The sequence below is a fragment of the Rhea pennata genome, chromosome 7 (assembly GCF_028389875.1).
Source record: "Rhea pennata isolate bPtePen1 chromosome 7, bPtePen1.pri, whole genome shotgun sequence".
Lineage (NCBI taxonomy): Eukaryota > Metazoa > Chordata > Aves > Rheiformes > Rheidae > Rhea > Rhea pennata.
This window is the reverse complement of record NC_084669.1, coordinates 19,219,184-19,245,332: the sequence shown is the minus strand read 5'-3', so window position 1 is coordinate 19,245,332 and position 26,149 is coordinate 19,219,184. Positions and strand designations below refer to the sequence as shown.

At 35.9% G+C, this 26,149-nt stretch overlaps 1 protein-coding gene across 1 annotated transcript in view; it reads left to right on the top strand.

The window, feature by feature from the left end:
* Positions 1 to 25,696, top strand: part of KIF20B (kinesin family member 20B) — a 44,185-nt gene extending 18,489 nt beyond the window's left edge. The window contains exons 17-34 of the mRNA XM_062580029.1: positions 1,131 to 1,192; positions 1,431 to 1,550; positions 2,479 to 2,644; positions 6,271 to 7,483; positions 8,732 to 8,870; positions 9,121 to 9,243; positions 9,720 to 9,780; positions 10,402 to 10,527; positions 10,799 to 10,935; positions 12,242 to 12,397; positions 13,554 to 13,730; positions 14,662 to 14,829; positions 18,608 to 18,736; positions 20,262 to 20,465; positions 21,463 to 21,543; positions 22,277 to 22,424; positions 23,945 to 24,087; positions 25,438 to 25,696. Coding sequence (XP_062436013.1) covers positions 1,131 to 1,192; positions 1,431 to 1,550; positions 2,479 to 2,644; positions 6,271 to 7,483; positions 8,732 to 8,870; positions 9,121 to 9,243; positions 9,720 to 9,780; positions 10,402 to 10,527; positions 10,799 to 10,935; positions 12,242 to 12,397; positions 13,554 to 13,730; positions 14,662 to 14,829; positions 18,608 to 18,736; positions 20,262 to 20,465; positions 21,463 to 21,543; positions 22,277 to 22,424; positions 23,945 to 24,087; positions 25,438 to 25,515 — 3,431 coding nt within the window. The 3' untranslated portion in view covers positions 25,516 to 25,696. The remainder of the gene's footprint in view (positions 1 to 1,130; positions 1,193 to 1,430; positions 1,551 to 2,478; positions 2,645 to 6,270; positions 7,484 to 8,731; positions 8,871 to 9,120; positions 9,244 to 9,719; positions 9,781 to 10,401; positions 10,528 to 10,798; positions 10,936 to 12,241; positions 12,398 to 13,553; positions 13,731 to 14,661; positions 14,830 to 18,607; positions 18,737 to 20,261; positions 20,466 to 21,462; positions 21,544 to 22,276; positions 22,425 to 23,944; positions 24,088 to 25,437) is intronic.
* The last annotated feature ends 453 nt before the right edge of the window (positions 25,697 to 26,149 follow it).

The window sequence follows — 26,149 nt, the reverse complement described above, 5'->3', positions numbered from 1 at the left end:
GTCACTCTTTTATGGCTACTCCTTAAACATTTCTGTTTCAGATTAAGTGAATAGGCAGAGGTTAGTGGATCATGGTATGGCTGTAGTGTAGAATTGACTTTCACTGATCACTCAAAATAGAGTTGCTGGTCTGGTGCATTCCAGAAACTTTTGAAACATATGCAAAGAATGTTAAAAATGAACCACAGGCAGTTCCTCCTGACCGTGAGGGGGAATTTCTTCCCTGTGAGAGTGATGGAGCACTGGCACAGGTTGCCCAGAGAGGTTGTGGAGTCTCCTTCTCAGGAGATCTTCAAGGCCCGCCTGGATGCAACCCTGTCTACCATGCTCGAGGTGACGCCACCTGAGCAGGGAGGTTGGACTTAGATGATCTCCAGAGGTCTATTCCAACCTCAACCCTTCTGTGTTTCTCAGAAAGGGAGCCTTGAGTTACTAAAAACAAAAAGCAAAAAACCAACGTTCACCTGCAGAGTTTGGCTTTCAAAAGTGGTGTGTCTGTATCATCCTGGGAATAGTAAACACAGAAGGTTTTGCTGTGGCTTAGATCAAAACATGGAATGTAACTCAACATTTGATATGCTCAGATGTGTGCTCTGCTCAAAAGTGACCAATTTCCGGTTTATTGAAGATTCTTGGCTTGTCTTGCAAGTGTTTGAGAAAAACAGGTAAAGAAATTGCTGTTTTCAAGAAAACATGAGCAAGAATTGGCTTTGCAAGTGTGTACTTCAGTTGTGTTCTAGTGCAGGCTTGCAAAGTCTTTAGAGATGGGGGAAACAATGGTTGGATTCACTCAACAAAAAAGTAGTGCATATGTAAGACTTGTTACTTAGTTGCATTTTAAATAAACAGAAATAGTCTTGGTCTACTGAAAGATGGCAGAAAAGAATTCCAATTCTGAATGTCTTGTTAGCATTTTTAGTGTAAAATCTAGAGCACTGAGCTGTTGGCAGCAAGTCTGCATATAACGTAATCTGTTTTAGTGTTTCCTAAACGACTTTTGAAGTGTCCTACAAGTAGAAGCCAACACAAAAACAAATGATCATCAAATGCCAGAAGATTCAGAGAAATTAGTTATTAGGAAAACTATGTGCTGGCTTTATATTTGATGAAGATCTCTGTTCCTATTACAGAGTTTGAAATGCAGATGACTAAATTGAGTGAGTCTGCTGAGCAACTTAAAGAAGCAACTGAGGTAAGTTGTTGTGGGGTGCATGTGTGGGGTTTCTTTGCTTGTTTTCCTTCCCCTCAGAAAAACTCTGCAAAATCCTCTCGTTTTAATTCATACACAGTTCCAGTACCTTAAATGATGATATGCTTTTAGCTTGTTCATATCAGCTTAGTTTAACTGACCTTGCTTCTAACCACGTGACATAGTTCAACTTAATTCAGTCAGCTTCTGAAGTAGTGTTTTTCTATTCTTTATCTCCAAGAAAATGAATACACAGAATAAAAGGATTAAAGAGCTAATGGACATTGTGGAGCAAAAAGATGATGTTATTACAAGACTACAAGATCTGATATCACATTTAGAAGCAACTGTGAAAGACTATGTAAGTCTTAAATAAGTCTTAAATATCTCAATTTTCTTTATACAACACTCCCCACCACCACCACCACCTCTCACAGTCTGTGCTTGCAGTGGAATTAACTGCTTTGGAAAGTTGACACTTTCTGTAAGTAATGGATATTTCCATTAAATGATAACAGGTAAGTTGGCATTGAAACCAAAGTTATGGTGAGAAGAGGGGAAGGGGAAAAGATGAGCCTTCTAGAAGCAGGGATCTGCAGATATTCTGAAGAGCCACTCTAAAGAAAAGCTCAGAGTAGGGGGATTTAAGTAACTGGGCAAGAGAAAGTATCACTGGCATTGCTGCAGCAAGAGGTTAAGTCTGAATAAAGTTAGAAAGGTGAATGATGTAGGAAAGACTGTGTGAAGTGGCAACAAGAGTTGCATGGGGTGTTGGATTTTCTATGTGGTTTCCCCTGCCCCCAACCAGAGGAAGAGCAGTAGTACAAAATGTGCTGGGTAGGTTCTGAAGTAAAAGTGGATGACTGGTGTATCTCTGCTTTTGATATGACTAAAACTTTAACTGGCTACTATATGGGTAGCTACTGAACATCTAAAAGCTAACTTGGCCTAATGTATGTAGATTAAAAAAAAAGAGAGAGAAAGAAATGAGGTGTTGACTCCTGAGGCCTGATGTCAAGTAGCCTGAAACTACTAAGTGTTCAGAGAACACTTAGGGTGAATTTCATTTTATAATCTAATCCATTTATTTTTCCTATGTAAAGCTAAGGCCTTGATCCTCTTTTATAATGTCCCACTCCCTCTTGTTGCTCCACAGCAATTTAGCATGCTTGTAGTATGAGTGCTTTAAGGGTGATAATAGGTGGCAATCATCACACCTCTTATACTGTTCCTTCCAAGAGCAAGATTCCAACACTCACTGTGTAAAAACTGATCTATCTTTAACACAGGACAACACTGTAACTGCCATTAAAAGAAAACTGGCAGAGGAGAACTCTAAGAAAGTAACTGAATGCTCCCAGCTCCAGGAATGTGAGGAAACTGTGTTGGAAATAGGAAGAAAACGTTGCTTTGAAAATAAGCCTACTGTGGAAGAAGAGCCACCTACAAAGAAAGGTACAATTTCTACAGTCACTGAACAGGGAATCTTCCAAAACTTGATTCCTGTTCCAGAACAGAAGCAAAAAGCTGTGAAGCGTAAACTTTACCGTATGAGGAGAAAATCTACTATGTTAAACTGTAAATGGAAGTAACTTATGTAAATATCTGTTTTGCAGAAGGTCCATTCCTGTTTACTTCTAAGCACTTAAAATAAAATCAATTTTTAGATACTGCTTCCTTTCTGCTGCTTTTCCTTATCTGCTGATGTACTTGCAAACTTAGCTGTAGTTCTCAAGGTTTTGTGTAACAGTAGTTTTTGTACTACACTTGCTGCTGTTAGTCTTCTGGGAGGTAACATTGCCTGCTCAGTGCTTTAAAAATGTTGAAGGAAGTATCAAAGGTGTCTGAATTGTTCAGTCATACAGTATGTGCTATAGAACTTCATATTTCATTCTCTAACAACAGTGACACATCAACTCTGGCCAAGGTGATGGTGCTGGCAAAGAAAAAAGACTTTTTGCACCTGAGTGAAAGTAAAACTTAAGTTCATATATAGCATGTTCTTTCACAGCTCTGTCACGTCTGCACTTCCTGTCCTCATGCTTTTCTTGCTTTATCTGTGAGCTTACCTGTCTTGTCAGAAGGGAATAAATATAGAATCTGGAGTTATGGATCCTTGAGGATAAGGGACAAAACTTTAATGACTTTAAAAAAAAAAAAATAGCAGTCTTTAGTGAGACTTGTGCAAAATAGTATTTGCAATGTCTGCCAGCCTCTAACTTGACCTGTGAATGTAGATGGACTTCAGTTCCTCATAGAACTAAGGAGAGGATGAGTGAAAGGAGAGCTGGACATCTTTCCCTCCCTCACTTTTTTATTACTGCAAAATAAAAGGAAATAGGAAAATCTCCTAGGCCTTACTTGGATGAGGATGGGAATAGGAAAGGAGATCTGCTTAGAAATAAGAAGCAGACAGCCCCTTTATAAAGCAAGATGTTGTATTACTTTCACATGATCACAGAGAACTGAGGCTGTAGATGATGAATAAGCTGAATGCAGAACTGTTGTTCACGAAATCCTGCCATGCAAAAGCTAGAGGGCACTCTAACATTGGTTTAAAATGTGTAAAAGAGCACTTCGCAGTGAACTTCCGATATTTGCTGCCCTAGGAGGCAGGGAAAGTAGACAGTTCTCAGCAGATCTGAAGAATAAGACAGATGAACAGCCAGCAGGTTCATAGAGGCTTTATCCTGGTCCTTCCAGTATCTAATATTCCTCCAACATTCCCATTTTTTGTGATGAAATGTCTGTAGGAAGTGAGTGGGCTTGTGTCTTGTCCAACAGTAGCTAAGGAAGGTAAAATACTGGGGTAGGGCTAACAAGTAGTGTGACCAAAGAGGCACATCTGATGTATTTCAACAAGCATCTGATGTAGACCTACTTGGGAGAAACTTCTGTGTCCATCTCGGGCATGGCTTTGATTTGCCTCTTAACATTTTTGATTGGAATGAATATGGGATCCTAGCATTAACACTTATACAGGTGGGAGCATCAAATGATTAAGGAACAAAAAAATGAAGCTGATGGTAGACTCTTGGATATATTAGATAGTAGTGAATTTGCTATGATCTTGTGCCTGAAGCCAATTTAAAGAAAAAGTCAGAAGTGATAGCTACCCTTTTTTAATTCCTTGCTTGATTAAAAAGCTAACACTACCACTAGATGTCAGCATTGAGGTTCTTCTATTGGGAAGGACAGGCTATCTAGTGAAGTTAGACATCTGTTTCTCTTATCCGTGGGTTTTGAAAGCATGAGGTGTCAGACTTTGAAACCTAATTGTTAGATGTTCCATAATGGTGAAACTTATTCTGTAACAAATGTTTACTTACACTTAACTGTTCTTGTTTTAAATGTACGTGACACAGCAGAATAACAAACATAGCTACATCTCAATGGCTCCTTCTTAGAATTTAGATATACCAGTGGCCCATAGGCAAAGACTGTTTAGAGAGGAAAATAACTCATCTGGGCCTGAGGCTAATGTTTTTATACTCTTGAAGTTAGGTCTGGCCTGCCGTGTTCTGGGTCGGGTTCCTTCTGTTTGTTCCTTAAGACTTTCTGCATAAAAAGTTTCAGGACTAAATGTCCTGTGTCTTGCAGTATGCTTACCCTGCTTTACTGCATGATTGTCAGTACAAAGTATCTAAATGTCTTCTAAATATTCTTACAAATAATTTTTCCAGCTATGGATGTTCTAGCGAGGTTCTGATACTTTTTTTTTTTTTTTTTTAAGTGATCTAAGGTGGGAAAAGGAAAAAAAAATCCTAAGAGACCTTATCTTTTCTCTTTACATTCTATTTTAAAAGTCTAATACAAGGAATATATAGTGTTTGTTTTCTTGGGGTTATGGGACTAGATTTTCACAGAAAACTGTCTCCTAATCTGAAGTTCTTAGTTTGTGATTTGGAAACTTGGTTTTATTCTGTAAATATTGCCTTCATTTATAAAGCTGTCACTGTCTGACTCAAAAGAACCATTTAATAGGTTCAATTAGAACAACAGAAAACATGGTGGGGGAGAAACAGAGAATCCTATGGAACCTGAGCACTTTAAAAACAACAAAAAAACTTGAATTAAGAGCAAAAACACTATTGCTTGCTTTTTTTTTTTTTTTTTTTTTTTTTTTTTTTTTTTTTTTTTGTACTCAGTAATCATTGACTATTTGTGAAATGTTGGCTCTGTTCAGAGGCTGTTGCCACGCAGCACACTTCTGTGTGCTCAGTGCTGGTTACAGGAGGGGATTTCTAAGTTCTGCCTTACTGTAATTATATTACTCTATCTCCCCAAAATACATAGCTGTAATAGCCTTACCATTAGATTTCTCTTTAATCCTAAGACATAGCATGCATGTTACTGAGGGAACACTCTTAGGTTCTGAAGCTTTGTCATTGTAGTAAAGAGTTGCTCACTATCTGGGAAAATCAGTCTGAAACTAAAAAAGTATTTATAGGAATTTGAGCTTGTATTGCAATTTTCTAGTTATTTCTAGGAGCATTTTATATCCAATATTAAGAGGAGACGGAAATAACCAAAACCCAATTAAAAAGGGAAGGAGCCAAGCATAAAGTGAAGTTTTGCTGTATTAAAGAAAAGGAAAACAAAAACTAATGAAAGATGATCTTGCATATGAAAACTTTTCAAAAAAATTTCGCTTTCCTCACCCATTAAATGCAGAATGAATGATAACAGCAGATAAAAAGGAATAAGATTAAACCAGTGAGGGCAGAAAATTGATGGAACTGTAGACAAAATCTAGCACATGAGTGTTACTACATAATGGTTTAAGAAAAAAAAAAAAAAAAAAAAAAGCTGTGTTTTCCACCAGCAATCCAATGTGAAAAGCTTGAACGGAGCCATAGCAAAATATTCTTTGAGGTTACTGAAAGCCGTTTGCTACAAACTACGTCTGAAATCTCAGAGGCACTTGCTACTCTGTTCAGAGAGCTTTAATGCCTTTATGATACTATATGATGTGAGGGTTTAGCTTCTAAAGTGTGACCATATTCTGCATAACACCAAATAGTAATTATTAATAGAATCTATGGTATTGACTTAACCAACCTGAGTTGTATCTTTTTTAGGAGCTATCAAGGAATGTTGGGAAGATGATTTGCTAGAGCAAGAAAGAACTGAATACATAAAACAAAATACTTCTAAGAACAATGCAGAAATACTAGCATTGAAGGGAAGAACTGAAACCTTAGAATCTCAGTTAGCTGCACTTAAAGAACAACTTGGAAGAGAACAGATTGAGAAAGAAGAATTTATCAGACAGATAACAAACTTGCGCTTTGAGCACTCCACCTCTGAAGAAAAAGCATCTGGCCTGAGTGAAGAACTTCGGCAGTGTCAAGTTAACTATCAGGAAATTGTTTCTGAATTGAAGAAACAGAAAACGATAAATAAGGAACAAGAAGAAAAGATTATTCTATTGAATAAGGAAGTAGAATATGCTAACCAAAATATAATGGATAAAGTGTCACAAATAAAAACAATGCAGTCCAAAATAGATGATTTATGTAAGTGTCACTTAGAGTCTCATGCTATGGATGTTGATTTGGTTAACCTAACGGATCTCTTAGATTCTCAAAAAGATGAACCAGAGCGATCTCAGGTTGGCCCTTTATGTGTGCAATCCCAAGCTGCTTCTACAGAAAATTTGAGACGGGACAGCTCCTTTCGTTGCAGTGTTGAAAGCATTTGGGAAGAATGCAAAAAAATTATTAAGGCTTCCTCACAAAAAAGTCAACAGATTCAAGAACTACTTCAACAAGTTGAAAACTTAAACAAGAGACTTATTGACAGTGAAAATGATAATAATCAACTAAAACTAAAATTAAGTGAGCTTACAAATCAAAGTAGTCTGTCCATAAAGGAAGAAGAACTTATGAATCAATTACAAGAGAAAATCCAAAAGAAAACTCAGGATTCTGAAAAATGGGCTGCTGAAGGTCATAGAGCAGTTGCACGGTTTGAAGAGGAAGTTACCCGCTACAAAGAAAAAATAAAAGAACTTGAATGTCTCCTGGAGGTATTTAGAACTAAAGATGACAGCAGAGCAAAGTTAGAAGAAGTACTTAAGGAAAAAGAATCTATTATTTTACATCTAGAAAGTACTACAGTAGTCCTGCAAAAGGAATGTGATAATTCAGAAAGAAAATTGAAAGAACTAAATGATCAAGAAGCAAATCTGAAGGAGCAAGTTTTGCAGTTGAAGAACAACTTGGAGAAGATGAAACATTCTCTTCAGGAAAAAGAGAAAAATTATAAGGAGAAAGTACAATCTATAGAACTGTAAGTAAATACTGAGATAACTCATAATCCTTTGAGAATGGACCCAAGATAAAACTACTTTCTGTGAGCATGGCTTTCATATAACACTTGCATGTTTATCAATGTTATCTAAACTATTTCTTAAAGAAGTTCTGATACATTCCTTGAAATTTATATATTCTACTTGCTTTTTTCTTTCCCCCTCCCATCTATTTGTATTGGCCTTCAGAAATATAGGTTTAAATTATGTGCAACCATTTTAGGGATTAGTGCTAGTAAGTAAATGATTGTTTGGTAGTCGCTATTCATGTAAACAGTCTGTTATAAGGATTTGAAAAGATGATAGGAGTAGGAAGGTAGAATTATCACCAGCCCCTTTTTCTGAAGTCTAAAAAAAAAAAAAAAAAAAAAGAAGAGATTAGATATATCAGAGATTATATTATAGAGAAATTGCAGTCACACAGAAGTAATCTTAAGATGTTATGTAGCCCTTCTCCTCTTTAGGGTTTCTTTAATACCCTATCCATCCAGGGATCTACATACCCTCCGAAGTACAGTTTAACATGAAGGTCTGGGAATTCAACACCCTGGGCTTCTATAGCTTTGGAAGATTTTCCTCTTATGAGACCTAGGGCAAAATCTGATTCTGTTTTGTATCATGTCAGTTATAAAAGCTACAAAACACACTTACATAGTTTTAAAGTAAAAATCTAAGATATCTTGCTTCCTTTAAATATATATACATATATATACATATATGTGTGTGAGTGCATATAGGTATGTACATATGTAATATGGCTTTTATTTAAAAGTAAACCTATCGAACTTGATTACTTTTTGGTGCTTGCAACTGAGAGCAGTATTAGTTGCAGTGTTGTGATTCTCTTATTTTTCTGTCTTTTTTGACTTGTACAGAGTCTGATAGGATGTAGGTATCCAATTTAAATCTACTTGATACTAGCTTTGTTACCCTGTTTATCTTGGATGGCTTTTGTATTCTGTTTTTTTCTTTGTTTTGGTTTTGTGTTTTGATTGTAGTGGTTGGAAGTGAAACAGAGTGGTTTGTTATTTCAAGATCTTATTATGAGAAGTTCAAATCTGAAAAATAATAGAAACTTGGTCATAGATCTGAGAGACTGACTTATTTACAAATAAAAATCAGTAGTCTAAGTTTGTGTTAATCTGTATATACTGTTTGTTTCTGAGATGCATACCATTGTTACATTATTTATATTATTTATTTTATATCTCCTTATTTTCTAATACAAGACTAAATAAAGAGCTCTCTGAGAGTTCTACCCTCATACAGAGTCTGAAAAAAGATCTCCAGAGGAAAGATGAAGAATATACAGACTTGAAAGAGAAGTTTTCTGATGCCAAGAAACAAATTCAGCAAGTACAAAAAGAGGTTTGTAACTATAAATTATGTGTTTTTCTGCCAAGTATACTACTTTATTTGATGATGAAGTCCTTTCCCTTAAAAAGGATGTGCAATAGAGAACTTACAGCCTCTTAAATTGGCTAAAATTTTTATACACTTACGACAATTTAAACATTTGAATTCAAATGTTTAGGTTATTTAGATAGCTTAAAGAGACTCTAAATGCTTTATGGTTAGCTATAAGCTGCCTTTGTTATGTTTATGGGCTCTGTTGCAGGTGTGCACAATGCGTTCAGAGGAGAAATCCCTGCGGAACAAAGTTAATGAGCTTGAGAAAGTTAAAAACCAGCTTGGTGAAGAGTTAGATATCAAACAGCGCACAATCCAGCAGCTTAAAAAGGTATTAAAAAAAATTATTTGCTTTTCTTTTTTTATATCTAATCTATTAGTGAGGTAAGAAATTTTCCAAGGATCTAGAGGAAGCCTACAAAGATTGGAATAAATTAAGACTAGCAGATAGAAATGAATTGTCATAGGTAAAGATGTTGAAAGAACTTCTCATTGCAGAAATTTGTCAAATTACTTAGAACAATTAGTCTACTAAATACAGACTTTATATGTTCTGATTCTGATTTGAAGTATCTGAATATGTTGAAAAATCTCACTCTGCACCTTTTTCTTAGCTGGTGAGATTTTAAGTGCTCCTTTATAGTGAATATAGAAAATGTATTTATTCCAGATTTTGACTCAAGTGTTTTGCTTATTATTTACTAAAACTCAGAATGAAAAGCTTTCCAGACTGCTACTGATTTCCAGCACGTGTACTTGTTTTTTTCCATATATTTTCTCTAAATTTGTTTTCAATGTGATGTTTAGGAGCAGCTGAGTAATAAGAAGCTGGAAGAACTCTCCATACAGTATGAGAAATTATGTAAAGGTCAGCAAGAGCCATTATTATTCTATTCTTATTGGGCAATATAATAAGTTATCATGTTATTAACCAAGCTGATGAATCCTGTAGTATTTGTTTTTAAATGTTAGTCAGGAAAACTCCCATTTGGACATCAAAATGTTAGTCAGGAACCAGATGTTTATTAACAGTTGTCAGATGTGCTTGAAGGCAAAGGAACAGACTCAGATTAAGAAATAAAAGTACCAATGGGAGTGTGAATTTTCTTTATCAATATCTTAAATCTTTTTAAGATATTATTTAGGCAGGAGATACCATTTTCAAATATTGAAACATGAATCAGTACAGTGATGGTACCTCTCCAAACTTGAGAGAGATAAATATAGTAGTTGAGCAACGGTGATTTTTTCAGGTAACGCAAGCAATGGTGTGACCTGTAGTGACACCGAAACTCTCAACTAAGTCATGTTGATAAGAACCACTAAAGAATTTTGGATAAAGGTATTTAAATAGAGATGCTCTATTTCTTTCTAATAGTGCTTTTGATCAAGGCAGCGGGGCAGAATTTCTGTAATGAGGGCACTTCGGGAGAGAATGGTGGGAACTAAGAGAAGAAGGCTTAATTGTAAATCATTTCCAAATATTCAGATCTTTGTGCAAAAGAAAAAATAATTGAAGATATGCGGATGACATTAGAAGAACAAGAACAGACTCAGATTGAACAAGATCAAGTGCTTGAAGCCAAATTAGAAGAGACCAACAGATTAGTTTCAGGTAAACTATTCTATGTCAAGGGAACAGGGAGGCAAAATCGTGATTTTAATATATTGTATTTTGCTGCAAACTATACTTGAAAATTCCATTTTTAATTATTGACTGCTATTTCAGCATTAATTTTTGTCGTACATCAATTAATTTCTAATAGTTTTATTTCTGCTGTCCCTTTGTGGTTGTAGTGATAAATCCAAGTGATCTTAGTAGAAGAATATGAGTGTGTATGTGTGTATTTGAAACTATACACTATCTCATCTTGTAAATTGTCTAGAATTGGAAGAGTGGAAGCAAAAATATGGAGAGCTGAAGAACCAGAGCGGTAGTGCCTGGCAGCAAAAGGTACATAAAGAGGAGAAAAATATAAATGCAAGTGCTGAGGAATCAATAAAGCTACAAGAAAAACTGAAGGTAAAACATGGTGACTTAATTCTTGCTTAGTTTAAAGCTATAACTCATTTAAGAGGAGACTAAATCCAAATACTTCGTTTCAGCCGTTATATCCAAGAGCTAGGGCATGATATGAAACACTCACGTTGTGCAGCTTAAAAGCTGCTGTGCAGCAAGATCTGAATGCAGCATCACTGGTAATATATGAGGAGTTACATCACTGATATCTCCTTATATAATGTAGAAAGCATCCTCCTTTATGTAAACGTGGACAGTGCTGCCATGGCTGGGCTCCCCTGTACAGTTGTCTTAACCAATTCTATTCTTTTTTCATTAAAGTACAAATCTGTTATTGAGGTTTCCTGTGTGATTATACACAGGCCACATACATTCTGTTAGTGGAATATTTTTTTTGTGCTTCTGTCTTCCTTTATAACTTCATAATGTTTCTAATGACTTAAGCTAATGCAATCCTTCAAATAGAGGGGCAAACTGCATAATATTCATTGTTTCACAGTATACCTATGTAATAAATGTATGATATACTTGCGCAATTTGTTTGTGCAATATATGCAAGAAAGGAACACTTACACAAAACAATTGTAACTTCAGAAGATGTCTCTGACAAATCTGTTTTCAGTCAGATGCCTGAGCAAATAAATTAAATTCTCTCAACATCATGGGCTTACTTTTTGACCTGGAAGTCCTCCCTCTTGGGTTGAGGTGCTACCTCTAATTCTCCTTAGGTAAAGGTAGCTTTTTCCAAGCAGCCTCTGAGGTTTCATCTGTCTTACGTGGGAGCAAATCTAACAAAAGGTTTGCCTGGTGAAAGTGGCAAGGGATAAAAGGAGGCAAAGCTGCTGTGGCTTGAAGTGACATTCTGTGAGGTATACGCTGTCTCTGCCTGTCATTCAAATTGTACTGCATGTTTTGCCTTTCAGTACTGAGGTAGAAATAAGTTTTCTAACATATCCTATAATGCAGCATAAAAGATTATGAATTTGCAAGTTAGGACGTTCTTTTTATCATTACTTTTGGTGTAACTTTCATAGTGTTTATAATATATCCAAAGCAATTTTTTAGAAAAAAATCTATTCCATTAAGTCACTTCAGTCTGAATAAAAAGTGCTTAAAACCGTTAGCTTTTTTAATAGACAGAGAAGAATAAATGAAATCTTAATATTTGCACTTATGAATATGCTGGATAAAACTGGGCTAGTATTTCCTCTATCTTTTTGAAACAAGTTAATTTAATGGTAATCCAGCTTTTAAGACTTCTCTTGCTTAATATCTACCTCTGGTTTTATTTCTGGTTTCTTTAAAATAGGAGTATGAGGAAAAGTATCAAACTGATAGGAAGAAGTGGCTTGAGGAAAAAATGGGACTCATAAGTCAAGTAAAAGAAGCTGAGAGTCATCGCAACAGAGAAATGAGAAAATTTGCTGAAGACAGAGAACGTCATGTAAAGCAACAAGCAGAAATTGTGAGCAGTAGTTGATGGTGGCTTCTGCGGTACTCTTAAGGGAGGTCTCAGGGAAATCCTGTTGTCCGAGTCTAGTGTAGAGCAAGTCTCATGTCAAGTGCTAACTAATAGTATGGGTACTTGAGACTAACTGGCATTTGTCAAAGCCAAAATTCCCCTCATTTTCTCTCATGAGAAAGCCCATATGATCTGCTCAGTATGGAAAATAAAACAATAAGGGTCACAAAATGCAAAAGCGTAGTTCATAATAGAAAGTAACATGTCTCTTTTTCTGTAGGCATCTTTCCTTTCTATCCCGTCACCTCACTAGGAATTTCTGAAACCTCATCGTGTGTGTAAAATACCAGTAAGGAACATACACTATTTAATGAAGCTAAGAAAATATTCTTTTAAGAAACAAAACTTCTTTTGGCTTTTCTAGAAATAAAAAAGACTATAACTAGAAAACTTCTAAAAATAAAAACCTTATATTATAAAAATATAAAAGCCTTTTCTTCTTCTAAGAGAAGAGAAAAAGCAAACAGAAGTTGGCAAAAAGACTCAGCTTTTCTCCATATATTTAGTAAGAATACTTGGTCAAAATGCCACTGATTTTTGGTCTCGCATCACTTACAAAGTAGTGTAAACAAATCTAATAGCAAGGTGGATAGCTTGCCTTCACAGGACTTTTGTGTCATAGTTTAACATCTTAAACACGTGAAATTGTTTTATGAATCTATACAATCTCCAAAACAATATGTGCATCTAGAAATAGTTGGCAATGAACTTCTGGATCTTCAGTACAGGGGAATGTGAGTACTATTATTGCTTCGTCTCTGACTTTGCCAGACATTTTGTTAGCCACAGAATTGTAAAGCAAGCACATGGATGTGGAAGCTCTTGCCAAAAATTCTGCGCTTTTCAAAGCATTTAATATAGATGCAGATTTGTTACATGAGGCTTGATATACTCTCGCATGTTCTTGGTGAAATTAGGTTTCTAATTTTCCCCTCTGAAATGACATAGAGTCTACATGGGCTTTAATTTTTCAAGCTTACTAGTGCCTTTTATAAAGCTATAATATAATACTAACCATATAAAACCAAACAGTAAGGACAGTTCAGATAAGTATGTAGGGAAGGGGTGTTCAGTTCTAACCTATGTTTTCCTCATTTAGGAAAGACTTACTGCACAGCTGGTAGAAAAGGACAGCAACCTTCAAAAGTGGCGTGAAGAAAGAGATAAATTAGTAGAAGCTTTGGAAATACAGCTCAGGACTCTTGCTTCTAGCACCACCCAAAAGGATAAAGAAATAGCAGAACTGAAACAGGCTGCATTAAAGGATTTGGGAAAGGTCAGCTTTGATTTTGTTGTTGCTGTTTTGTTGTTGTTTTTTTGTTATCTATTAATGCTGCAAAACACTATTCTTATTTTGGCTGCATTTGTTTTGTTCTTAAACACTGTCACGCTGAAAATACTTGCAGCTTATTTTAAAAAAGAAAAACCTTATTTATGTTCTTTTGAACTTGAATTTGTAGTAGTGACTGATGTTCCAAAATATTTCGTTGTTCAAATAACACTTGACATCTATTTGGTTCTTTGATTGCAAAGTTTGATGTGGAGTCCTAAACTGACTTTATTTTGTAGTTCCCAGAGCTACTTTGCCCCTAAGCTAGATCAAATCCTCAGTAAAAAATTTTCTCTGAGATTTCTTTGAGTGTTTCAGGGCTAGCAGTCAGTGATATGAGAAGACAGATGGGGAAGAGAGGAAAGAAATTAAGATGGGGGAGGGGAATTTCAGGAGTTATGTGTTTGTTTTAATGTCATGATTTTTGCCAGGATTGGTAATATAAGTACTAGAGTTAAGGCTTCAAAAGCTGAACAGAAGACTGAAGTTAGTTACTGTTGTTTTGGATTCAGCTTCTTTGGGGACAGATATCATAATATAAATAACCAGCAGAGTTTGCTGCCTTTTTCACTACACTAAGTATGAACAAATTGGAGGAGAACTTGTTATTGCTTGAGGAAGAAGATGATAGACATACATAAGCAGAGTGAAATAAGAGTATTACATTGCATCTTCCCATGCTTTTCTGTAATTTTCCTTTGTTTTCCACAAGGACCCCATAAACACAAGGGATTAGCTGACTTTTTGTTGAATCTTTTACTTGTTTAGTATGTGATTCTAAAACCTATGCTACTGAATAGTTGTAGTGATGTTTATATATGTTTTAATTTCTTTTTTTAATAATTCTTCAATCTGTGCAAATTTTAATGTGTTTTAGGATAATGAAACTGTGATAGAGGAACTAAGAAGAGAGCTGGCAGGCAAAGATGACATTATAAAAGAGCTGAAACAAGGTATTCACCAAGAAAATCTTCAATCTTTAGCAGAAGTACCATTGCCTAAAAAAGGACAAAATGCAATGGATCAGTCTATATGCAACAAAGAGGTATACTTATGACTAGTAAATATCTTCTATAACTGTAACGTGTTCTTAACTTTTTTTGTTCTGCTGTCTCCTTGGCATCTATTTCAGAGACACTTTCAAAAATTAAAAACAAAAATATTTTTCTAATCCAATATTTTATCTTCTATTTTAAATTTTCTCATTTTTGTTGCATAGTTTAGTTATGCAAATATTAAGGGACTTCAGCTTAAACATCTTTTGTATTTCCTCTAGTGTGGTAAAAGGAACAGTTTTGTAATTAGAGATGCTAGACCATATTGGGATTAAGAAGAAAAAGAAATCTTGCATTCCACCTGTAAAAAGCATCTGAAGGTTGTGCAAAGATAAGATCAGCTCTGCAGTTTTCCTGAACAAAAATTAAAAGGCTTGCAATTGTACTGAGACTCATGATGCTGACTGGGCCTTTGTGTGCTGCTTGTATTTCAATATTTAATGAAGTAGTTTTCCTGCTAAATTGAGTTAATACTATGTGGCTCTGTTGCTAATTAATAATGAACAGAGCTAAACATAAATGGCTTAACAATCCCTTCTTTAGCTTCTGGGAGATGTAATTCATCTTGTACTCCAGAACTGGATTGAGTGCTAAAATGCAGTCATCTGTATAGCTGCTGTCTGATACTAAAAACTTTGACTAGTTTCTTGCTTTTTCCTTAGTTCTACCAGTGTTGTGTAGGTAAAGCTTGTGATATAGGAAACAGGACAGAACAGCTTTTGGAAAGCTGTTCTGTACAGCTTTATAATAGCTGCTAAGAGAGCACGAGCAGCCTATACGTATGCATAGTATGGAGGCTAGTTGTGAGATCCAGTAATGACAGCTCTCTGTACTGCAAGGAGGAAGATCTATACACATACTTTGTATATCAAGGAAGAACTGGAAAATGATAATGGGAAATATCCCAGGTTCTTCTGGAGAAATAAAGTAGTTGTCATCTTAATCTGCGAAAAATGGATTGAGGGGTTGGACAGAACAGGGCATCTGTACTGCTTGCTTGTGACCATGATCTCTTTTCCTGGTCCTCTTTCTGGAAAGACCCAGAAAAAACAAGAAACCTATTTTACCATATGTCCAGTTTACTGACAAGCATACACATTGGAGTTTGCACTTCTCAATTTTAAGAGACTGAGAACCTGAAATGTTTCAGAATGTTGGAATGTGCTCAGACTGTTTTTTCTCAGTTCTTCTACCTTCTGTTCTTAATAGATGGTATTTATGATAAGAGAGCAAAGCACCGAGGACATCAGAAGAGTATTTGGTAAACTGGACGTGTTATAGAATCGTAGAATGGTAAGGTTGGAAGGGACCTCTGGAGATCTAGTCCAAACCTCAGTATAGCCCATACGGCGATTGAACCCACGACCTTGGCATTAGCAGCACCACGCTCTAACCAACTGAGCTAAACACTGCCATATGGTAAAATAGGTTTCTTGTTTTTAATCAAGTTAAACTTAATTAAACGTTAGCGTGTAGGGAAACGTTTTTTTTCCAATTTATATTTTTTTATATATATATATATACACATTTTACATATATATATATATATATATATATATATATATATATATATCTTTTCCCTATAGGTTTCAGTGCTAGTCTTGCTAGTCTCTAGGCCTTTTCTGTGATTTAGCCTTCAGAAAATCTGCTTGCCTTTGAGACAGGTTTCATAAATTCCAGGGACACTAGTCACAGAAAGGCAGAAGATAATTTGTGAAGATTATGAGCAAGTGCAATAACTTTTCACTAGCATTTCAGGCTTTTCTCCTTTCATTGTGTCATCTAATAAATCCTTTCAGTGCCAGAGCTTAGATTTGATTTGGTAACACAGGGGTCCATCCCCTCCTCCCACACACCCCAAAGTAAAATGCCTCCATAGATGTCATCTCTGACAATGGCAAGTACCATATATATCAAGGGAAGGTCAATAAATTACATAAAGAACTTTGAGGTATTCAGAGAAACCTTGGAAAAACGTCTTCCTAACTGTTAGAAACTAGATTATGATCCACAGTTTGAATGACTAATATCCTATTCAATCAGAATTTAAAGGATTTGGGGGAAAATGGAAGAAGCAATCTCTAGGAAAAGTCTCTTCTGTAAGATGCGATGATTTTGGTCAATGGAAAAAGTTTACTTTCTAAACCTTCAGTGTATCAGGGGATATGGTCTTAACAACCACTGCAAAGAGTCATTACATTTACCAAAAAGCTTTGAAACAAGAAAGACCTCTTCCAATAAACTGTATAATATACTGGACCTGCAAAAAACTGTAGCTTATCAGGCATTCTCCACTGGTCCTGTTGATGATACTTCCAGTATCCAGATTGAGCTTACAAATTTCATTACTACATCCCTCTGGCTTGTGAAGAAAAGCTAATGGCTGTTGGACTTCCCCTTTGATTAATCTCAGTTGTCCAAACCCATAAATCAGCATGGTTAAACAGCTTTGTGGCCAATGTTTTCTTTTGCTCTTGCTGCCAGAAGATCTTTATGCTAGTCATATAGCTACCAAAGTAGTTTGTCTGAAGTTTTGTTCTGTTAACTTTCTCATGAAACTTGTAAACATCTACAGATCAGTTTTATTGCGTTTGTTTGAACTGATCTAATTGGCTTTACTCTTCCTTCTTCTGTGAATGGATATTTGTGGTTGCTCATTTGTTATACATGAAAGTAAACCAGGAGCATTACAACTTTATTTCTTGTTAATTTTTTTTCTCATTTTTTTTGGTCTCATGGAATCTAAGATCAGTGTAGACATTGAAAAAACAGGATAGAGCTATTTTGACTTAATCTTTTTTTCTGTAAAAGAAATGATTTGCCCTGATTTTTGTTGAAAATAATTCAAGAATCGTTACTATAAAGTTAGTTACTGAGAAGAATTCTTGTGAAGGTCTAGCACTAAAGTACTTGTCTCAAGCCTGTAGCAGTAATACTTGAATTCTACTGGTGAGGAGCATTACTTGTATGCTAAAATTAGGAAATAGGCTTGGATTATTATATGAGGAAACCATTGTTATGATGTTCTTGAAATGAATGACAAAGTTTTGGGGAAGTGGAATCGTTAGGAAGGATGTAGTGGTGTTAGATAAGAACAGCTAAAGTGATCAAGGGGATGTGTCACCCTTGCTTAAAAGGGGAGACTAAAAGGCTGACACTCCTCAGTTTGGGAAGGTTAAGGCTACTGGAGAGGTATGCCTGAGGCTATCAAAATCATGGAGGCTGTGGTAAGATGAAAGCAGAACTGTTCTTTACTAAATCCCACAAGAAGTAGCGAGTACGCAGTGAAATAAAACGCTTGTTATGCAGCAGCTAGTGATCTTCTGGAAGTGATGGAAGCAGGTAATGTCAGCAGATATTAGTTAAATTAACAGTAGAGATGTCCATAAATGTTCATAAATGGATACTATGAGGATTAGGTGCAGGTGTACCTTCTGACATTTCTAATGTGGTGCTGCTTCTGGGTACTGGGAGAGTATGGAGAGAACAGACTATAGAAAGTAGCCATGTTCTTGTTAAACATCACTTTGCCACTCTTGCAAGCAGTATACTGAACTAGATGGACTATTGGGGAGACCTAGTAGGGCTTCACCTCACCAGTGGTCATATCCTCAATATTTCCAACTACAGTCTGAAATTTGTTGTCCTTCAGCCCAAATGTTCATTAGCTCTATGTGCTGGAGCTTTTATATTAAAACTTCTAGAACACTCAGAATATTTTGAGGTTTACAATCTAGCGTAACCATTATTCATTCTAAATATTTACAGTTTATGAAAAAAGAGAGCAAGAGTAAACCTATAGCTGAACAAAGTATTCCAGTAAGACATGATGGAGTTAAAGAGAATTATTCGCTATTTCGATGTCCTAGCAGTGCTTCTTCATTAAGTGAAACTGAGGTTGGTATAGAACTTTAAATCTGGCAGTTTCCTGTAGTTGTGAGGATGTTGATAGATCATGATGGGTAAGGATGTCTGTGTCATATGACCTGAACAATTCTAAAGCTTTATTCTGCTTACCCCTTTCTGAGTGCTGGGGAGAACAATTGAATCACTTGATTTAGTGGCTTTTGGTGGAAACAGAATCTGTAGTTAAAGTCAGATAAAGGTAATCATATGATTATTTTTCCTATGTGCTGTTGAAAACCTACCTTTCAGTGATGCTTCAGAAGTGGCTAATTGTTAGATGAGAATCACCTGAAAAAAATACTTCTGAAGCAATTTAAATGGGCAAGCAACAGCAGGACAAATTCAGTTTTTCTTTTGTTACAAGATTCCTATGTACAGTGTTGTTGGCTGACTCTAGCCATTCTTATAACTTTTGAATTGCAGACTTTTTCATGCAATAACATTTATAAAGAAAAATATTTCTATTAACCAACCCTCTGGTCCATGGGGATGCAGTGTTGGTGGTGGTACCCCAACTCAAAATCACAGCAGAACCTGTTTAAGAGTGTGACAGCCTTTAACTTTCATTGAGTGCTCTTGTTTTGAGAGGAGAAAGGTCTCAGCACCCTTCAGGGTGAACCAGCATAAGAAGCAACAACAGCTCATCTGTGTTTGGGACCCTATGAGCAGTAGTAGCAGTCACCTGCCAGCCCCTCCCAGAGCAGAATCCTACCTTCAGCATTGCATCCAAACAGCCGCTGAATTCACTTTGCTTGCTTGCCAGCAGCTGTGCTGCTGCCATGGAGAAGCAGGAGCCAGGGAGGCTGCTGCTCCAATTCTTTCTGCTAAGAGAAACATTTATGTGGATGGTGGACAGCGAGTGCTGCTGGGAAAGAGTTCTGCAAACTGACCTTTCCATCCCACTCCCACCATGCAGTTCTTCTGGTTGTCAGCAGGAGTTAGAGGAGATCTTCAGCTTTTTGAGGCTATGTTGCTGCCTGAAAGCCTTCCTTCTATCTCCAAAGAAAAGGAAGTGATGTAGAAGTCTCTCACAGGTTGAATTTGGCTTAGAAAGGGAAAGGCAAGCTCTCTAAAAATAGACTGAAGAAAAGTTAAACTTCTAGTCAAAATAGCTCCTGCCCAGATCCTGAGGAGCAGCAGTGCTGAGCAGAAAGTCATTTAAGTTTTATCAATTGACAATCATGTCAATTTTACCTGTATAAAGCATGACTAGCTGTGTCCTTGAAAAATGGCTGGGAAAAAAGGCACCAGGTTGAGTTCAGCTTGGAAAATTAAATTCTGCAGTCATACTCAAACATTAGTTTTACTAAAATATAACCTTTACAAAATAAGGTTTAAACTCTTCTGTAATTGAAGTAAATTTTTGCACTTCTATTACAGGTTTTCCATAAGCTCTTAGCTGGAAAACAGAATGCTTGCTTTACTCATATTTTCCCCACTTTTTTTTTTTTGTTTGTTTTTTCCTCAAACTTATTTTAAAGGTGGTTGTTTCCTTAATGTTTCTGTGTGCTTGCAGGGCCATTCAGACATTGTCCTTGATTCTTCAGAAGTGTCCACAGAAAACGGAAGAACCAGTCGGTTCCCAAAGCCAGAGATGGAAATCCAGTTCACACCTTTGCAACCCAATAAGATAGAGGTGAAGCATCAGGGCAGCACCTTGCCTGTAACAGTTAAAATGCTCAAACCGAGAAGAAAAAGGAAGAGTGAAGAGATGGATGAGGTATGGCCCAAGCCACCTGACAGTCTTTTGTGCAGTTTTTCAATGCATTACTGTGATAGTTTTCATTAGAATCATTTTTATTTTATAGTCCTCATTAGGATCACTAAGGAACTGTCTAGGATATATTTAAAGCCACTTTTCCCCAGAAGTGGTGAATCTCTGGTCTGTGTTGAATATGGCCAGGGACTGGAATTTATCCAGACTTTGGCGTCCTGTCCTTGACTTGCACTTTCTCTTTTTTTCCTGCTTTCTACACTATTCTATCCCTGGGCTGCAGCTCTGATCTGTGGGATTATGGACCAGTTCTACAAGATTGTTCATTTTGCCTTAGGCAATTACTGGTATTATTTACAAACTTATACCGCTATCGATACTTATTGCTGTCTACTATTACTTGAAGCCTCTCAGTTTTCTTCTCTGAAAAGCTATGTGCACAAATCATATTTATTGACCTCCTGAACACTGGCTTTCTATGTTTATCTGATATGTTTGATTTTTTTTCTTTTGATGGAATAATCATTGTGCACTCTTGCTTCATGTGGATCTTGAAAGAAAAGTTTGTTGTATACAAAAATAACATCACATCCCAAGATAGAAATGTCTTATTCTGACAGCTTAACAATGATCCTATGCTACTAACCTGTTCTTATAATTGTCACCATGAATCTGAAGTTGTATTTAGATTTGAGTGACTTTCAACTTGTATGTTTGCTTGTCAAATGTATCTAAGCTGAAAGCATAGCAAGTGACGGAGAGGAAAGAAAATAGCAAATGTCAGAATGGTTTACCTATGGTTATTTCTAGTTTTCTGTCTTTCAGAAGGTTGTTCAGCATTTGATTCGGATTTGGATAGTTTTCTCTATCCAGTTTCAATGAATACTTCTCTACTGTTAGACATAGCATTTAAACAGTAGCTGCTTCTGTGATATAAATAATCATTATTCTTTCCAGAGCGATAACAGCAGTGCTAATGTTTGTTATATATTTATTTTCTTAGGATTTTGTGAAAAATGAAAACAAGAAAAATGCAAAATCTGCTGTTGCTATTAATTCGCCTTCTACAAGCAACAAGAAAATGGTTTGATCTTGCGCTATTTTTGTAGCTAGTTTGGCTTTTTCTCTAAAGATGGATATGTGAAAGTAGCAAACATTTGTACTCAGTAGTATCTTATCTTTATCCACGTACTTAGATGGAGTTCTTAAACACTTATATTATCTTCCTGTTAAACTCTCTTAAGCTAACTGAAGATATTAAGTATGTATTTGGCAAGAATATACACTAGTAGTTGTGTATAATGATTTAAGTGGAAGTTGCATGCTAGATAGCTATGAAGACAAGTTTGACCTTATTAGGGTACGTGCTGTTGTAGGTGATGCTTTTGAAGTAAAACTAAGGCTCATATCATCCATATGCACAAAATGGGGATGTTCTTAAGCCCAGAGTCCTGGGCAAATTCAGAGTAGGTAGTAGATCTTCTTGTCAGTAATCCTTCTGTTCTATTTGTAAATAGAATAGTTTGTGTAATGAAATACTCTACATCATGGAATCCTTTCTTAAGTAACTTTGCTTGTAGTTTCATATATTACTCATGCCCTTAAATGTCATCTGTCAAATTTTGAGGGATTTTTTTTTCTGAGTGTAAAATGAGATTCTCTAAATTGTTGTTTTTATATCATTAGTGTAATGAACAGAGGTGTCAGCAGCAAAATTCAAAGTGCCAACCTAAAAATAATATTTAAATTAAAGTCAAAACTGAGTTAAACTTGAAGCCAAATTTCCACTTAAATAATGATCTCGTGTTTCTGTTTAGATGCCTACCACACAGTCATTTAGAAAAGAATATCCATTAAGAAAACAAGAATCTACTTCAAGTACAAAGTCAGCTAGGAAGAAGGATGGAACCCTACAAAAAATTGGAGACTTTTTCCAAAGTTCTCCTACTATTATTCATTCTAAAGGTTTGTAAAGAGAAAAATCCCCTCCTGCCCCGCCCATGTGTTCTACTAGGCTTTGCAGAAAGACTTGTAGCTACTGTAACAATTCATATGTAACTAAAGGCAGTTGTATAAAGTTGTTCATGAAATGATGTCTGAAATGAGGCCTGTTGCATCAGATCTTGCAGAGTAGAAAAGACTATCTTGACTGCATGGAGCTCGTAATTCTAAGGTTTAGGTTAAATGAAGAAGGTAGATTAGGTGGGATGAGAGGATGCGGTGGAGGATGTATGTGTATAAATTCAACATAACAGCAATGGTAACTGATTTTAATTTCAAAACATCTGAGTTATTTTGTTTTTTCTTACATTAAAACAGTTAAAGAAATTTTTGAGGAAACTTTTGCTAGTAGTATAAAAGTCAAGAGCTGAATCCAAGCCATGTATCCTATCTTTTTCTTTAAGCAATCTCCTCCCCAACTTTGTTTCTGTGGAAACTATGTTAATCATTTTTTTATATATATAGGGGAAGGGAGAGGAGGATTAGTTCTACAGCATCTGAAACTGGTATCTGACTAAAATATTTTGAAAACTTTAATCAACTGACTGTAAGGCAATTGATGAATTTATTATGTTTAAGTGTAGCCTTGGGAAGTGTAATTGCCAAGACTTTCCACTGAGCAATATTTTTTTGTTCTTCCCCATAGTAGCGTGTGAATTCTAAGTTACTGGGGTTTAAATAAATAAAGGGAATGGGGTCAAGTGGGACAGTGGGCACAAAGGGTTGTTAGAGTTAAATTCTAAAAGACATTGTTATTTGGTTTGTTAAAACCAGGTCAGCTGTCATTTTACGTAGGTACTTAAAATTAGGATCTTTGTACCAACTTCAAAACATGCTAATAGAGTGCATGCTTTACTGCCGAATAGCTTAGACAACAGTAGTGGAATAGCAATGAGGACTGTGCATTGTTCTCAATTCATTCTCAGACAACTCAAAATTTCACCCTGGAAATACTGAATTCCAGCAAACGAGTCACAGCAAAGAAATGAAAGTAGAAGTAGTTTTTCTTGCAGCCGTTATTTCCACATCCCTAATTTCTTTGCGTGTTCTCAGAGCTTAGTGTTGTTGAGGCTTTATTTTCCCTCTAGTTCATAATACACGCTTCTCATTAGAAATCTAGTCTGCAGCTATACAAATATATAGAGAAAATTGACTCTACCCTTCACTCTGTCAGCACAAAGATGTTAAGCCCATTTTTCAGCTCCTGCTGAGGCATCTAACTTCAAATGAAATCAGTACCCTTATTGGTTTGATGTGCTATTTGAATGTGCCCTTTAAGAGAATGTGCCTAAAAGAGAATACTTCTTCAGAGCAGCCCTCAGATTCCATAGCAGTATGGTCTCAGCAGTAGCCAGATACTACTTCTGAATTTATAAGAACATTCAACATCTGTTGAAACAGGTTTCCTTAAACTAAATTAATCATTAGTTTTGGGGCTCACAAGACCAGTAGGATATTGGTTTATAATAAATTTTTTCTTCTAGCAAAGAAACTAATTGCAACGATAAGCTCCCCTAAGTCTGCAGAACCAGAAAGTCTCAAAGAAAATGAGGTCAAGCCAAAACGAGCCAGGAGAAAACTGTATTCAACTGACATTTCCAGTCCTCTAGATATCCCTGCTTCTTCGGTAAGTGATTCCAGGTTACTGTTTGGTAAAGTAAGTATTTCTGCAGTCTTGGCTTAAAATAAACTGTTAGGGTCTGAAGGTCTAATTGGTTTGAGAAAGAGTTTGAAAATACTTTTTTCTTGATTCTGCCTAGTCATTCTTTTTGGTCTTAACCTTGCTGTTTTACTTTTCTCCATTTTTCAGCTTTTTTTGCTGTAGCTATTTGACTGCTAGCTTACTGTATATATGACATAGCAATCCTGGAGATATCTGTCTGAATTTGAGTGCATAGATATTTTAGCTATGGTATGTGGGGATTTTTTTTTCCTCTACTGCAGTGGTTGAATCATAATTTGTTGTTCCAGCAAATAGTATTCATTTACGTGTAGCATAAAGGAAAAATAGAAATAGAGACTGCAAGTGAAGCATTAACTAGGGGCTGCATATTTGCAACACTAAAAATGCTATTCTGCCCCACAATTAACTTTGCAAGGGAAGTGAGTACCTAAGGTAGTCCCAAACCCTGTTTATACCTGGATGATCTTTGGATTACTTCAGAATGTGGATACATCTGTGTTTCTCCAGAGCACTGTTCAGAAAGGCTTTTGGATATGCTTAAAACTAGGTTGTCCTGCCTAAGCCAGTCTGAGTTTTAAATACCAGGACTTGAAGTGGAGTTACTGAAGTGCAATTTTATGGCTGTGTCAGTAGGTCTGATGCTGAGAGGACTCTTGCACTATTATAATTACATCACTTTATTCTGTTCAAGCCTTTCTTTGCTTCACTATGGCAAGCTGTGGCCTAATCTAAGATACCCCTTTGACTTTTTTCTGTAAGTTGTATGAGTGAAAGAGATAAAGCAGAATGCTGGAGTGTCCATGAGCAGAAAACAAGACACAAATGCAGACAAAAAAGGCTGAGAAGCACAGATGTGAAAGGAAAAGTGAGAGAGACTTGTATCCTGGCAAAGTCATAGAAAGGAATAGAAGGAATTTAAGCTAAAAATAGACTTTTTAAACACTTCCTGTTTCATGAAATTAGTATCAGAGTTTAGAAGAGAAAGTAGCTTTCAGATCAGCTTTTTCCTAGCAGTTTTGGACACTACATAAGCTAAATTTGATATATTCTCAGTAGTTGGCCACTTAATCCATGAACTAATTTCGTACTGTGTACTGAAAATGTTCTGTGTCCTACGGGCCTTCATTTAAAAGATAATAGGCATCTTTCATTCTGTAAACAGCTTGTGGGAAAAATCATGTAGTTAGTTACATGAATCTAGAAGAGTCTAACAGGGTCACTGTTTAATATGCAATGTTGTGTGCCAGAAGTTTCTGAGGAAAAGCTGAATAACTTTTGAAATACCTCTTTCAGATTTTTATAGAACAGAAAGAAAAGGAAAGCGATCACCTGATCATGAAGCGACGTCTACGATCAAAAACAGCTAAATAATCATGTAAAAAAATGTTTATTGTTCCTAGTCAGACATATATCTATTGTGTTATTTCAGCTGATTGTACATAGGAAACCATAGCTACTTCGTCATGCTCTTAAGCCTGTGTATAGATGTATAGATTATTTCTGATGGTTTCAAATTCTGACTCTATTAAAGCTGAAATACAGTTCAAGAAAACCTGTCTGAATCTTTCTTTTCTTTTTTGGACTGGTATCTTTTGAAATGTTCATTATTTTCCTGTTGTGCAGTAAGAATTATACCTATGAAAATGATTTAAGTTGCTTTTTAAATACTCAGTATACTTACCATAACTGTAAGAGTGGGGAAAATGAGCAGACATTAAAACACTTGTTTATCCTGAAATCTTAGAAGAAGACTTAAAATCTTAGACTTACAAATGCTGTGCAAGGAAAAACTTAAGAAACTGGCACTAAAGGAAGAAATATGACATGTTTTACATCATCATTTGTGTGGTTTTAACTGTCTTGTGTTTATTCTTCTAAAAATGAATAATTTATAAGTTTAAAACTTTAGGGATTATAGTGACTCTGAATTATAATTTGCTATCTTAAGTGACATATTCTGGGGTAGCCACTTGGCAGTTTGTTCTAGCCACCTAATTCCACTGAA